Source organism: Schistocerca gregaria, chromosome 2 (genome assembly GCF_023897955.1).
Source record: "Schistocerca gregaria isolate iqSchGreg1 chromosome 2, iqSchGreg1.2, whole genome shotgun sequence".
Classification (NCBI taxonomy): Eukaryota; Metazoa; Arthropoda; class Insecta; order Orthoptera; family Acrididae; genus Schistocerca; species Schistocerca gregaria.
The window spans coordinates 534,361,096-534,376,153 of record NC_064921.1 but is presented as its reverse complement, the minus strand read 5'-3'; the positions used below and the strand labels follow the sequence as shown (position 1 = coordinate 534,376,153).

General features: G+C 37.2%; 1 protein-coding gene across 1 annotated transcript in view; it reads right to left on the bottom strand.

Annotated features, from left to right (window-relative positions):
* LOC126330611 (tyrosine--tRNA ligase, mitochondrial) overlaps positions 1-15,058 on the bottom strand; it is a 117,777-nt gene that overhangs the window by 74,316 nt on the left and 28,403 nt on the right. The window contains exons 3-6 of the mRNA XM_049996377.1: positions 13,362-13,552; positions 12,992-13,287; positions 6,114-6,322; positions 5,907-5,973 (exon numbers count right to left, since the gene is read on the bottom strand). Of these exons, the coding sequence (XP_049852334.1) occupies positions 5,907-5,973; positions 6,114-6,322; positions 12,992-13,287; positions 13,362-13,552 (763 nt within the window). The remainder of the gene's footprint in view (positions 1-5,906; positions 5,974-6,113; positions 6,323-12,991; positions 13,288-13,361; positions 13,553-15,058) is intronic.

Here is a 15,058-nt window from a genome sequence, read left to right as displayed (position 1 = left end):
TTTCTAAGAGCAAGCTCATCACAAGATAAACACCAGAGAAGAACTGACAGTTCAAACAAAACATATATTTCGTGAACAGTGGTGTTGAAATGTTTTGGCAATATTTTAAAAGTGTTTGCAATAACGTGTTTAATAATACTGTGAAAAAATTTAGTAATGAATTTGCAAAACCTTTCAGGGGTCATTTCATATCCAAGAAAGCACGGGTCTTTAATTTAACTATATAGCTCCTGAAGCTAAAAGGATACCTACTATTTCTAGACACAGCAACAATGTCTTGGAAGATTTTCAACAATGTTTCCTATAATGGGAACAAATTTACAAAAACATTTGGGGGTAATTTCGTCCACAAGTAGGCACATATTTTCATTTGTTTTGCTGCTGCTTATTGCTTGGAGTTGATTTGCACATACCTACATTTGTATTTTTATTGGCATAAAAGCAGTTTTCACCGATTTTACTTTATTCAATTAACACTTTGGCGACTGTCCACTTAGAAGAATATTGGACCAGGAAACCACCCATTTATGCTATTATTTAAAGCTTTCCTGGAACATATGTCGTTGATGTATCTTCAAGAGAAATACTATCTTAAAAAAAAAGGGCCAAGCATCAACATTTATTTTTCATATTTACTTTTAGTTCTTTGATGGATTACAAATTTTAAAATTATCTGACAGAAGGTATAATTATCTTACCAAAAAAAGTGCAAGGTGAGTTACTGAGCAATATCTCCTATTAACCCAACAACATGATGTATTTGTAGCAGAACAACAACAAACTGTGAAACATAATGAGTACACCCACAAAATTACGTCAGTGTGATCACAGTCTCAGCCATTCATGACAGCAGCTATTATGTTCACTAATGTTTCTTTCTACATAACTGTATAGTTTCCGAGACGTATCCAAAATTTGGCATCCAAAACATTTTAAACAATTTCCAGGTGCGTGTATTTTGATAGAGAACAGAAGAAATTATACAAAAAGCACAATAAGTTGGCATGGCTGTGTGGAATATTACCAGTTCTTGGCTGAATCTGTTCATAAAATTATGATTTATAGCTGATCACAGATGAATTTTCTGCCGATTTGCACAAATACAGTTGTCACCACATATGTTTAAAAATCTAATCAGTAATATAGTCTTATTCAACACAAAAAGTTGTTTAAGAATACAAAAGCAGTGGCTTGTAAGTTAAGAATACCTTTCATAAAAGTTATCCAAATTTGGCACTTAAGCATGTTGTCTGTGGTCAAACTTTGGACCTCTATCTATAGAGGCTATGGAAATGGGACCAAACGAGATTCAGAGCTGGAACTGTGTATATATCTAATCAAGACATTATTGAACCAACTCAAAAAATTTCTTCGGATTCAGAAAAGGTGAAGCACCAGCTATCTCTACAACTGCTCCACTCGACATGGAATTATCCTGAGGAAAGAGGCTTGTTACTTATGCCAGATCACTCAGAGATAAAACAGAATTCAAAGCTAGAAAACTCCCCCACTACATAAGAAATTAGTATTGTGCATCACATGGGGAAAATGTAAGGAAGAATTTTTAAGTATGTGTGTTCTTTTGTATGTTTATTGTTGTAATCATGATAGGCGATGTTCGTATTGCTATGTACATGTAGTGTGAAATAGTACAGTTGATCCAAAGATTTGTATTGAAGTTTCTTTATCAATGAAAGTGCAGTGAAAAATGAAATAATGTTTTATATTGACATGCCAGTCTTGGCATAGGCAGCAAGCATGATATGAGTCTCTGAGAACAACCATGTCAGTGGGTTCACACAGGTTAGTGTGAGATGGAAAATGTGTAAAACTGCTTGAACAGCGGCCCCTATCCCAAAAGAGAAGCCTTCTCCCTAAGAGCCGGGTAAAACGATGTTAACATTGTTGCTAGCCATGTTAGAAATGAGAAGTGACATTTAACTTTCAGCTGAACACTGTTGTTATCAAATATGGAGTTTGTTAGTGTAAAAGCTCTGAACATCACAGCTTGAAAAGTACGAGAATGGGAGGGATCTGAAAGTGGTTGGTCAAAGGCTCCCTAGAGGTGCAGAGCCGCAGGTCAGATTGGCTGATGCCTGTAAAGCGCAGGGGGGAGTGGCAGGCCACACAGGGTGCCACCACAACCCTTTAAAAACCTTGGATTTTCGTACTCAAGAAACTTCTCTGTCAGATGAACTCTGTGTCACTCACTGCCAGCCCCAGGTAAGCTGTTTTAAATCTGAAACTTCCTGGCAGATTAAAACTGTGTGCCCGACCGAGACTCGAACTCGGGACCTTTGCCTTTCGCGGGCAAGTGCTCTACCAACTGAGCTACCGAAGCACGACTCACGCCCGGTACTCACAGCTTTACTACTGCCAGTATCCGTCTCCTACCTTCCAAACTTTACAGAAGCTCTTCTGGCAAACATGCAGAACTAGCACTCCTGAAAGAAAGGATACTGTGGAGACATGGCTTAGCCACAGCCTGGGGGATGTTTCCAGAATGAGATGTTTTAAATCTGTTTTCTCACCTGGAGTGCTGCTCTCAATGTTCATACTTTACAATGCTGCTAATGGTTGCTACTTCTGTTTGCACTCGCCCCACAAACTGAGAGACTGACTTCTCTTGTTCCAATAGTCGAATTCTTTGCTTTTTCTAATGTTTAGAATTAACCTTCAGTGTATTAGTTTAGTCTGAATACAATAAAAGAGTGTTATTCAGACCCACGAATTCCTTGATTCCTGGTATGAGTATCTTTATAGAGTCCCAAAATCTCCACCTCTCTAACGTGCCCTGTGATAGTCTTGCCAGTGATAATAAGAGTCACCTGCCATCACAGGAAATTTGTCTTTGTGCATTTGCTCTGAACCAATTAGGAATTACAGACTGACCTGTAACCTCTTCTCTCTCTCTCTCTTATGCTAGGACATGCCAGTTTTATAGCTAATTCTGAGAAAGTTCATGTAAACTTTGGGTTTTGTACTTAATTCTTCCATATGCAGATTTTCATTGGTATATTTTTTACCTCTCAATTTCAACCATTCTCAGGACATCTATTTCCTTTGCCTTTATACCCAGTGCTAAAGCTGATGTCTGTGCTGGTAGCCATTACCACTTATGTCAAAATACTATACAAAGTAATAACTATATAATGGGAGAGCTGCTCCAAAAGTGATGGTATGTTTGAAAAACTTGGTCTGTACATGAGAACATTTGTTTGACAAAGCCATAGAAAGCAAACAGCTTATAAGTTTGATTGTTTACAGCAGTCTTAACTCCAAAAGATTTAAATTTGCCTCTGCTGTAAGCTAATGATGAAAAACTCCTGCAGGCGCCACGCATTACAAAAGTTTTACAATGTTCACATGATTTTCTCTGAAGAGATAAAACAGGGAAATACAAGGTGAATAAACAAAAGGTCCTAAAATGTTAGTTGTTGCTAATGACTTATAGAGATGACGATTACAATTCTGAGGCTTTGTCATACACAACATTCATATTTATTTTATCTTCTACAACAAATTTAGTTTCTTTACAGCCAGGATATGATAGGGGATAATTCATAACCACATAAGAGCTCACCTAACTTGATATCAATGTATTTAAGAGCTAATTTCTATAATACAGGTTTTCTATAATGCAGATTTTCACATTCAATATTTGCATTTTTGATGATATTTGTTTTTGGGGAATTAGGTTGTTGTCTAAGAGATATTTCTCTGCTTAATGTTTCGTCTCCCAAAGCTGGAGACTTCATCAGGGGCTATAACAACTCAGAAAACATTTTATATGCTTAATATGCAGATCAAAAGTTAATTACTATTGTATAAAGAATCTAAGTAGAAACTAAGCCCCATTCCAGTGATGATGTTGAACAATGTGCAGAGCAAGTCATAAATACAAGACTGACAAAGTGTAACAGTGTACCAAGCCTCAAAGAATAATTTCTGTATACAACAGAGACAAATAGGATATTCGGGACACACATATTCAGGATCATGGTAGTATTACTAGACGCAGCACATTGACACTATTTATTAATTCCTAACACAAAAGTCAACAACTAACACAAAAACAGAAACAAAAACAGATTTATGTATAAAACTCCATATTATGCTCAGGTAGATTGAAAAATGTAAATAGTTGCAAATGAAAAAATAAAAACAGAGGTACAGATGATACAAACACAAAAAATTAAGTGAAATGCATTACAGGCTTTCAAAATCATAAGTCTGTCACATATTACTGACAATAGCTATTGAGAAACCCACCCTCCCTTCCAATCTCTGCGCAATATTTCAAAATGTTTTCTCATAGTTATACACTGAAGCGCCACAGAGACTGGTATAGGCATGTGTATTCAAAAACAGAGATACGTAAATAGGCAAAATACAATGGTGCAATCGGCAACGCCTATATAAGACAACAGGTGTCTGGTGCAGTTATTAGATAGGTCACTGCTGTTACAATGCCAGGTTATCAAGATGAAAGTGGTGTTTTAGCTGGCACACAAGCGATGGGACACAGGTAGTGCTGAAGTGGGGGTTTTCCCATACAACCATTTCACAAGTGTACTGTGAATATCAGGTATCCGGTAAAAAATCAAATCTCCAGCGCTGCTGCAGACGGAAAAAGTTCCTGTAAGAATGGGACCAATTACAACTAAGAGAATCATTCAACATGACAGAAGTGCAACACTTCCGCAAATTGCTGCAGATTTCAATGCTGGGACATCAACAAGTGTCAGCATGGTTCAAATGGCCCTGAGCACTATGGGACTTAACTGCTGAGGTCATCAGTCCCCTAGAACTTAGAACTACTTAAACCTAACTAACCTAAGGACATCACACACATCCATGCCTGAGATGGGATTCGAACCTGCGACCGTAGCGGTCGCGTGGTTCCAGACTGAAGCGCCTAGAACCGCTCGGCCACTTCGGCCAGCTGTCAGCGTGGAAACCATTCAACAGAACATTATCAATATGGGCTTTCAAAGGCGACAGCCCACTCTTGTACCCTTGATTACATGACACAATATTTTACGCCTCACCTGGGCCCATCAAAACTGACTTTGGACTGCAGATGATTGGAAACATGTTGCCTGGTTGGACAAGCCTCATAGCACATTATATCAAGTGGATGGATGTGCATGGGTATGGAGACAACCTCATGAATCCATGGACCCTGCATGTTAGCAGGGGTCTGTTCAAGCTGATGGAGGCTCTGTAATAGTGTGGAGCAAATGCAGTTGGAGTGATACAGGACTCCTGATACATCTAGATATGACTCTGACAGGTGACATGTATGTAATTATCCTATGTGATCACCTGCGTCCATTCATGTCAAATGTGCATCCTGACACTCTTGGGCAATTCCAGCAGAACAATGCGACACCCCACATGTCCAGAACTGCTACAGGGTGGCTCCAGGAAACTCTTCCGAGCTTAAACACTTCCACTAGCCACCGAGATCCCCAGACATGAATACTACTGAGCATATCTCAGATATCTTGCAAAGTGCTGTTCAGAAGAGATCTCCGCCGCCTCATACTCTCACTGATTTATGGACAGCCCTGCACGATTCATGGTGTAAATTTCCTCCACCACTACTTCAGACATTAGTAGAGTCCAGGCCATGTCATATTGCGGCATTATGTGCGCTCGCAGGGGCCCTACACGATATTAGACAGGTGTACCAGTTTCTTTTGCTCTTCAGTGTATTTCATTCTTTAGATCCAAATGGAAGAATCTAAAAATCTGAAAGACAAGATTCACTGCATGTACCAGTTTTACAATGCTGATGGTTTTGCTAAACTTTCCCTCCTCCTAATGTAGTGACAGTCTTTTTACCTATTTCAACATTATTAAGATCACCCATTTGTAGTTATAATGTTTTCAATACAAACCTCCATGAACAAGGACTGTAACTTGTTCAGCCAATTTCTTCTGTGCTAATCGAGCTTCTGGCTTTACCTTAAAATGAAGAAAATAATTTTCAGACTTTAAACAATAAAAATACATTTTAACAGATATTAGGTCTCTCTCTCTCTCTCTCTCTCTCTCTCTCTCTCTCATATAGAAAAATTACTAACATGTTACAAAACATGAATCACCTTATGTTGTTGCATAATCTCATTAATTTTTCCTGTTGAGTAGAAAGTGAATAATTTTAAAAGATTTTCTACTTCCGAGTCTCGAGATCGTATAAAAAACTGATATAATTCAAATGGTGAAGTTTTTTCTCTGTTCAACCATATTGCATTCCCCTCAGATTTTCCAAATTTATTGCCGGTCTCTGTAGTGACAAGAGGGACAGTTAAACCTGTAAAGAAAGAGAGACAAGTTGCTAACACATATAAGAAATCAACATGCAAAAATAAGTTTTTAGGTAGATCAAACCAACTGCATTGTATAGCAAAAGCTTTAGCTTGTTTGTTCCAGAGGAACTACAAACAATAAACGGCACTTACTCGCTCACACACAGATTTGTTTGTTGAGCAGTGTAGGAAATGTAGAATTTTGTCAGCCACTGCCTAGCCATTACTGATACGACAAATGCACATTATCTGAATGTTCAGGAACGAATGTGGCCTGAAAGCACGCGATACCATTTACTGAAAGCAATACAGTTCTATGGATGATCGTGTAAATAAAACAGAAAGAAACTTCCACATGGGAAAAATATATTAAAAACAAAGATTCCAAGACTTACCAAGCGGGAAAGCGCCGGCAGACAGGCACATGAACAAAACACACAAACACACACACAAAATTACGAGCTTTCGCAACTGGCAGTTGCTTCGTCAGGAAAGCAACTGACGAAGCAACTGCCAGTTGCGAAAGCTCGTAATTTTGTGTGTGTGTTTGTGTGTTTTGTTCATGTGCCTGTCTGCCGGCGCTTTCCCGCTTGGTAAGTCTTGGAATCTTTGTTTTTAATATATCTATGGATGATCGAATATACAACCACCTATATTATTGTGTGGAATACTAACCACAATAAAACATTTGACATTATGCTCTCCATCACACCAGTTACTAGGAAATCGACACAATGTGAAAGCAAAAACAACAGGAAGAGTCGCAATTTATTAAAGCTCTTCCATCTAACTGATACACAGTTTTGTGTGTGTGTGTGTGTGTGTGTGTGTGTGTAGAAATAGAAGGCAAGCAAGGAAAACAATTGTTCAAATCATAACAACACCTCTGAAAATGTTAACTTCCTTGGTGTGGTGCTTCTGACTGACTGACACACACACACACACACACACACGTTTTACTGGTATTAAGCTGATGGATCCTTATAAAATGCTCCTTGGAAAAAATTGAAAGGAAAGGTATCACACTAATGCACAACTCTTAAATGCTGTGTTACACTTGATTTTACATTGCACTGCTAGTAAAAAGAACAATAAATAAATATTCATCTTGAAGAACCAGTGTTTACGTTCATGAGGAATAAAATAATAAAATATGAACTGAAATATATTTTTGTAATCGACTAGAAACGGTAATCTGTAAAGAGGAGTTGAGGGTATATTAAACAGAAATGGAATTTTAACAACTAAGAAACTAGAGTGATGAACAAGCAAGTTTCAGAACCAGTGCTTGTAAATTTAGAGCTAAAGAGAAAGATAGGGAAATATAGCAATATGATCAAACCACACATAACTTGGGTGAAGAAGTGTAATATTCAAGTTTGCATAGCCTTACAGGTCTATGTTACCTTAAAGTCATATTCCCTACTCTTTAATATATATTAAAACTCGAAAGGCAACTATCTTTCTTATTTCTTCTCACAAGGAAAGGATCCCAGTGTTGGGATTGATGTTTTGAAATCATCTATCCAGTACATAGGTTAAGGTCCCAAGTTTCACACCCTGCAGCCATTCATTCTGGTGTGCCCTTGTTTGCGAATATTGTAAGAGAAGCTCGGAGACTTTGAAGATATTGAAAACAATGAGAAAAAATTCTAAAGAAACTCAACAAATTAACTACGTTAGTATCCAGACTTGAAAAAAAAAATACTTCAAAGAATTAGTGACTGAAAACAAATGAGAATTTTTGAATAGAATTAATAATGATATAGAAGAGACAGAAAATAATGGCAGAATTTCACTGGGTGTAGAAGCAGTAAAAAAAGTGCTACTACAATTGCAGGGGTACCAACTGAACTGATGAAATATGGTACAGATGAATTACACAAACTTTTGAGAAGCCTTTTTGAAAAATGCTCAAATGGTGAGGCCATACCAACAATCAACAAGAAAGGAAGGAAAGATGAGTGCGAGAAGGAAAGAGGAATAACTGTAACTAATGTATTTAGCAGACTTTATGGAAGGATTATCAAACAATTTTTGGAAACAGAATTTAAGGAAATGGAGGCCAATGGCTTCAGAGCAGTGACGTCAACTACAGTTCATATATTTTGCTTACAACATATAATTGACAAGAAAAAAAGTTAGAAATCAACTCCATAATTCCATATTTGTGGACATAGAAAAAGTGTATGATGATATACCCATATGTAACTTGTGGAAAACTTTAAAAGTGTTTAACATTAGTTCCGTAATAATTAAAGCAATTCAGAACATTTATGAAAACTCTATAGAATAAAAGCACAAAATTATCTCTCACCTGGATTTAAAGTTACAAAAGGATTATGTCAAGGATGCAGTCTGTCACCAACACTTTATAAAATACATACAGGAAAGCATTGGAAAACTACAATAGAAAATTTCAAAACATAGGGATCCCAATAAAAGATATGATATATTCTTTACAATTTGCTGATAACCAGCTAATTTTGGCACAAGATAAAGAAGACATAGAGAGTATATCACAAGGAAATTAATAGAGAAGTATAAAAATGGGGACTCCAGGTCAACAGGAATAAAACAAAATATTTGGTAATAGCAGAGACAAATCAAGATTTAGGGTGACAATGTTGGGTTTGTGGGGCGCTCAGCTGGGCGGTCATCAGTGCCCAAGACCCAATTGTAACAAAGTCCAAGTTTTGCACAATCCAATATAGCCACTGTCATGAATGATGATGATGATGAAATGAAGAGATAACACAAACACCCAGTTCCTTGGCTGAGGAAATCCCAAACCCGGCTGGAATCGAAACCAAGAACCTATGAACCAGAGGCAGCAATGCTAGTCACTAGACCACGAGCTGTGGACAAATCAAGATTTGGTACTGGATGAAGGGATGGGAACTATTAAACGCACCGAAGAGTACAAATATCTAGGAGTCAGTATCACACAAGATGGAAAAAAAGACAAGGAAATTAATTCAAGAATAAATGTTGGGAGGTTTACTATTGGAACAGCAAATGGTATTTTATGGAACCAACAGAAAGGAAACAAAAAGAAAAATCTTCAGCATAATTATCAGAAGCATTACGACATATGGATCAGAAGTATGGCCAGTGAAGTTGCAATTAGGGAAAAGGTTGATGACAATGGAAATGGACTTTTGGAGGCAGTCCTCAGGGATATCTAGGTGAAAAATAATCAGAAATTAAGTCATCAGGAAGAAAATCGACATAACAAATTCAATTGCAGATTTTGTAGAAGAAAAATAACTGTTATGATATGGACACACAAAAAGGATGTCAAAGAGGAGATTACCACATAGAATTATGGAATGGGAGCCACCAGGAAGAAAGAAAAGAGGAAGACCACTGACCACATGGATTCAGGGAATTCGGATCTCTTTTAGAAGAAATTTTGAAGAAAATCTATGAACAGATGTACAAAAACGGAGGATGAAAATCAAATTTGATGTGTAACTTTTGGGTATCGGAAAATGTAAAATGTAAAATTGTGAAACCGGTTAAAAAAACAAAATTAAAATTTCACATGACGCTCTTCAGCCGCAAAAAAGGGATGTATAAGACACTGATTGCATAGTGTAACGGTTAAGGTAAAGGCCTCACATAAATCAGGCTATGGATTTGAATCTCATTGGATGCTTTGAAATTTATCATTTTAAATCTTCATTGAAATGACTTTTATCATTGGTTCTATCAATTAATTGAGTTAAACGTAACTTTTTTTTATCTATTCCTTTGTCACATCATTTTAATCAACATATTAATTTTTCAAATTGCTCTCATTTTTCCTTCCTATAACCATCTCTCTGCATGGGATATTTCTGCATGTGTTTTAATTTATTTTTATGTATTAAATTCTATTTAATTTCTTCCATTTTTATCATCCTGCAATTTTGTACCGCATCAATTATTTCTACTCCTCATTCTACTTTAATTTTATTTTATTTATAACCCCGTCTTTTACTAACATCTTCATCTGCATTATTTTGTCCATAGCGGAATAAGAGATAATGTTTCAAATGTTGTTACGGCATTAACCAAGTCGATGGGTGCGAGTGTGCAAGGCGTGCGGCGAACGTGGGTGGCAAGCTTACCACCCTAAGAGTGTCTTTTTTTCCCTTGTAGATTTAGCCCTAGAAAAGTTCACATGGCTTGTGGTGTTATCACTTAATTTGTATGTTCATGCTGGAGAGATTAGATGGAAGAAAAACAAAAGGGATGAGTTAACGTAATAATTCACTGTGTAGCAATGACCAGCTCATCGACTGAAAGCCTCTTTCATACCACAGAAAATTCCTGTGATTTTTAGCCTGTTATCTAATGGCTCACCTATCTTTGCTGCGACTCCATAAGACATTCCACATTCAATCTTGCAACAACTTTTTCAGTATCTTTACAGAATTTTTTCCAACAGTGGCTATAGTTCCACATTTCTATAGCATTTGGTGAATGTTCCATCCTGCCTAGATGAAGAGAATAGAATATACTGAAATGTGGAACTATAGAAGAATACCAAAGCTTAGATATATGGATTTAAAAAAAATGGAGAGGTACTGAATTGGATTGGGGAGAAACTAAAAGTATGGAATAGAAGGTTTGACAATGGAGAGGATTGTAGAGGTACGCCAAGATTTCACTATGATAAGCAGGTTCCAGTGGATGCACACTACAATAATTAAGCAGAGATCAAAGGCATGCACTGGGTAGACTAGCAGGGAGAGCTGTATCAAACCAGTCTTTAGACTGAGGACCACAATGGCAACAATGCTGTATCCGACAAATCTATACAATTGTTTTCACTCAATTTCCCAAGATCTATATTTTGCATCATCTATGTTGCTGAAATTCAATTTGCTCTGATTTATAAATGTAGTGGCTAAACCTGAGAGATTTGGTGAGAATTGTCTAGCAACACTTGTTCACTATTCAATACAGAGTAGATTTCCATACCATAGTAACAAATGCTATCTCAAGAATAACCAGGAAATCAAAATTTTTTCTCTCAAATGCAGCACATGATTTTAATCATGTTTGCTGTATAATTTGTTCCTCAAATGTGAAGCTGAGATAGAGAAGGCAATGGTAAAAGATTTTAGTTATGCACAGGTACTGTGAAGATACTGGAGGTCAGGCCTCTTATTATCATTAGTAAGAGAAGATATCTATTTGGTAAGTGAGAAGATGTATGTGTGTAATCCAGAGAAACTGATGAAGACACAGTGAAAGTTATGTCCCTTATCTAGTAATATTAATCCTCACAGTGCTCAACAAATATCAACATCAAACAACTGAATCATTATAGAAGCATACTTCAAAATCATAAATTTAGCAGAATTGCAGATTATACCAATTCTTATTTTAGTTTGGGTGGAAATGTTCCCAAATTTTTTAATCAAATGTAAGCAAAAAGAGAGATTTCTCATATGCTCTGACAGTTTGTTCTGCTAATAAATGATTATGCTGAGATCTATTGCAGTTTTCTGATATGGAATGAAGTACTATCACAGAAAGCGAGAGGAAATGCTTCACATACACATTCATTGATCAACCTTTGGAGCAATATGATGCTTACCTAGCATTTGAGACCATGATTTTGTTCCTGTCTTAATACTGGACAAAGGTCTTCATTAACACCCAAGATAGCTGAAGCAATATTCTCATGGTCAACATGGGCACTGCCTGATGTCACTGGCATGTGTGTACAAGATAGTCATAGGAATGGAAACTAATGAGATACAACTGGTGAACAGCAGAACAATGAGCCAAGGACTGAAACCTGAGAGGTGATGATGATGTATTTACTTTACAATTTACCAGTACCCTTCACGGTTCCACAGGCAATCTATTGATATTTGTTTCTTGCATGACTGTTGAACCATATAGCAACTTATAGCTATTTCCTTTTTCAAACATATGATACTGCAGTCAGTAGTTTCAAATACCTTGACAAAGGCAAGCAGTATTAAAATTTCCATTTTACCCTTCATGAAGTGATCACTTTGATTAATGCTATACTGCAGTGTTTACAAAAAGTTGATTTATATTTGTCATGGTTGTTTACAGGTCTTTGGCAGTCAACCAGCTGGTCATGAAAAACACACTCCAAAGCACTCAACACTATGGAAGTGCGGTGTTTTGCCTGTAATTGCAAGCTGATTTTGGGTTACCATTGCTGGGTAGGGGTTCGACTAATTTTTGTTTCCACCCAGCAGGAACCAAAAATGTCCCCTAGAAACTAGAATAATAATATCTCAACTTCTTCTATCATTTTACACAACCTGTACCATTGTCTTCCTCATCCCATGATAGCTATGTGCATTGTTATTTTTGAACCATGTATCAAGAAAAGTGTGTCTTTTGCACAACTCCTGTTTAAGATTCCGATAAATGATAATTCATCACAGCATGAAAGTTACCTCAACAAAATAAACAATTACTCTATCAGATTATTTGTAACATGGAAGTATTTGTATAAGTAATACCACGTCTTATTCTTATCGCTCAAACATACAAAGCTTCAATGTCTCCCAAAGCAAGAACACTTAATTTGCTTTCAACTAAGTATTTCAAGCTGCTGATGAACACAATCTAGGATGAACTGTACAGAAAGTATAAACAGAGTGTATATTTTCCACATGCATTTCACAACTTACCATAAACTTTTCTATTTGAAACTCTTGAAATTAAGTCATGTCCTGAGACAATATTTCCCATCTGGTCGCTACCACCAATCTGAAATCTGCAGTCATAATTCTCAAGTAGGTATAACCAATCATATGCTTGGAAAATTTGGTAAGTGAATTCTGTGAAGCTCATGCCAGTCTCAGATGCTATACGAGATCCTACACTGTGCCGAGAAAGCATGGTTCCCATCCTGAAGTTGCGTCCTATGTTGCCCATAAATGACAGTACATTCAATTTTTCATACCAAGTATAGTTGTTGACTATTCTGTAAGATAAGCACTATGTTATATATGTTCACATGATACACAATAACAATTGATCAATTCTGTTTTTACATACGTAACTGGCACTAAGTCACCATCATCTCCATGACCCTGACCTTTCCACAAAAATGTGTCATGATTTTTAAACAGTTGTTCTACATTCTCTGTTATGCCACTCACATTATGTTTTATGTATTCTGCACTGAGTGCAGGCCTATCTGTTGTTCTCTCACTTGGATCCCCAATGTAACCTGTAGCACCACCTACCTGAAAATTAACAGAAAAATAGTGCATTTAGAAACTGGAAACAATATAGAAATGGTTACACATCCACAGAAAATTCATCATATGCCTGTGAACAATACAGCTTTTCATCTTAAAGCATCTCTGATAGTGGGTCATTAAATTAAATGTATAATAGTTTCAGATGAAGATATTGTGGTCTGCCTAATAAATGTACACTTACGAAGATCATACCATACTCTCCAATATTTCTTATTCATGTTGCATGTGCCTCTGATGTTCTGACTAAAACGTTGCCAAGCGATGTCTGAAACTTACTCATTCCATGAACTTTGGTGAAATGAGGGTTCTGGTACAGACCCTTGCATACTGATACAGTGTTGTAAGAGAGTCTACAGAGATAAAGGTGACAAAGAACCTCATGAATCATGATGTTGGGTTACACCCTCAGTACAGCCTGGGATCCTGCACCGTGGTTATTGAAAACACAAATGGGCAGAAGCAGAAATCTACAAAAAGAACTGAGAGTCTGGACATGGGGAGCAGAGCACCAGGTGCATCAGACCAAAGATGGAATGTCACAGGATAATTCTAGTAGAAAAGGACAGCAATGGGAACATCTAGAATGGCACCAGATCGAAAACAGAATGCCAGCATGCAGACTGGTGCACTGTACAAAGAGGGAATGCCTCAGGACGCTACTAGGGGAACGGAGAGCAGACAGAAGGCCTGGAACCAATCATGGAGGGAGAAGACCATTGGTATAAATACCGGACCCGTTTCTTTGAACGAGCAGCTTCAGGTAACACTTGATAAAGATAATAAGTCACACTGCTGAAAAGTAATGCCAGAATGATGCTGCTGATATCCTCAAGGTGTCAACAAATTGTCAGGAAAGTCTGAAGAATTACAGCAAGAGACTTTAAAGGGAAGAGATGTATTGAAATATCAAGAAGCTGGACATGCTCAATGACCCTGATATCTAGCAGAAGACCAGACACCTCAAGATGTCAAGTTTATTTCTGTCTCACACTCACACTGTGAAGCAGTTTACTGCCACTCAAGGATCTTTCCAACACTGCTTGTGATTGCTTATATAGTTTTAAGAGGACTGTCATAATAACTTTTCTCCATGTTTGGATATAGTATCAGCAACCATAGATTGATTTATTTCAACCCCTTACACAACTGGACACGTCAGCTGTAAATAATAACATCTGGTCCTGGGGCTGCATCCTTAGCAACAGACCAGGCATTTTCCAACTTCCACATGAAGATGAGGTAGCTATAATCTTCTAGATCATCCGAACTTAAGTTCAACCACATTCCCTCTGCAACTTCTTTCCAACCTAGAAATGTGGGACTTTTCTTAGCAGCAGTCCTATGTTATGATAGGAATTAATCAGTGGGTTTTCTGTGTCAGATGGAGACATTAAAATAATCACATCAATAATTTACAACAACAGGTGTCAAATTAGCCTTTACCAGAGATCTTCCTTATCAGTTCCCATACTCTTGAGACTTAAGGCA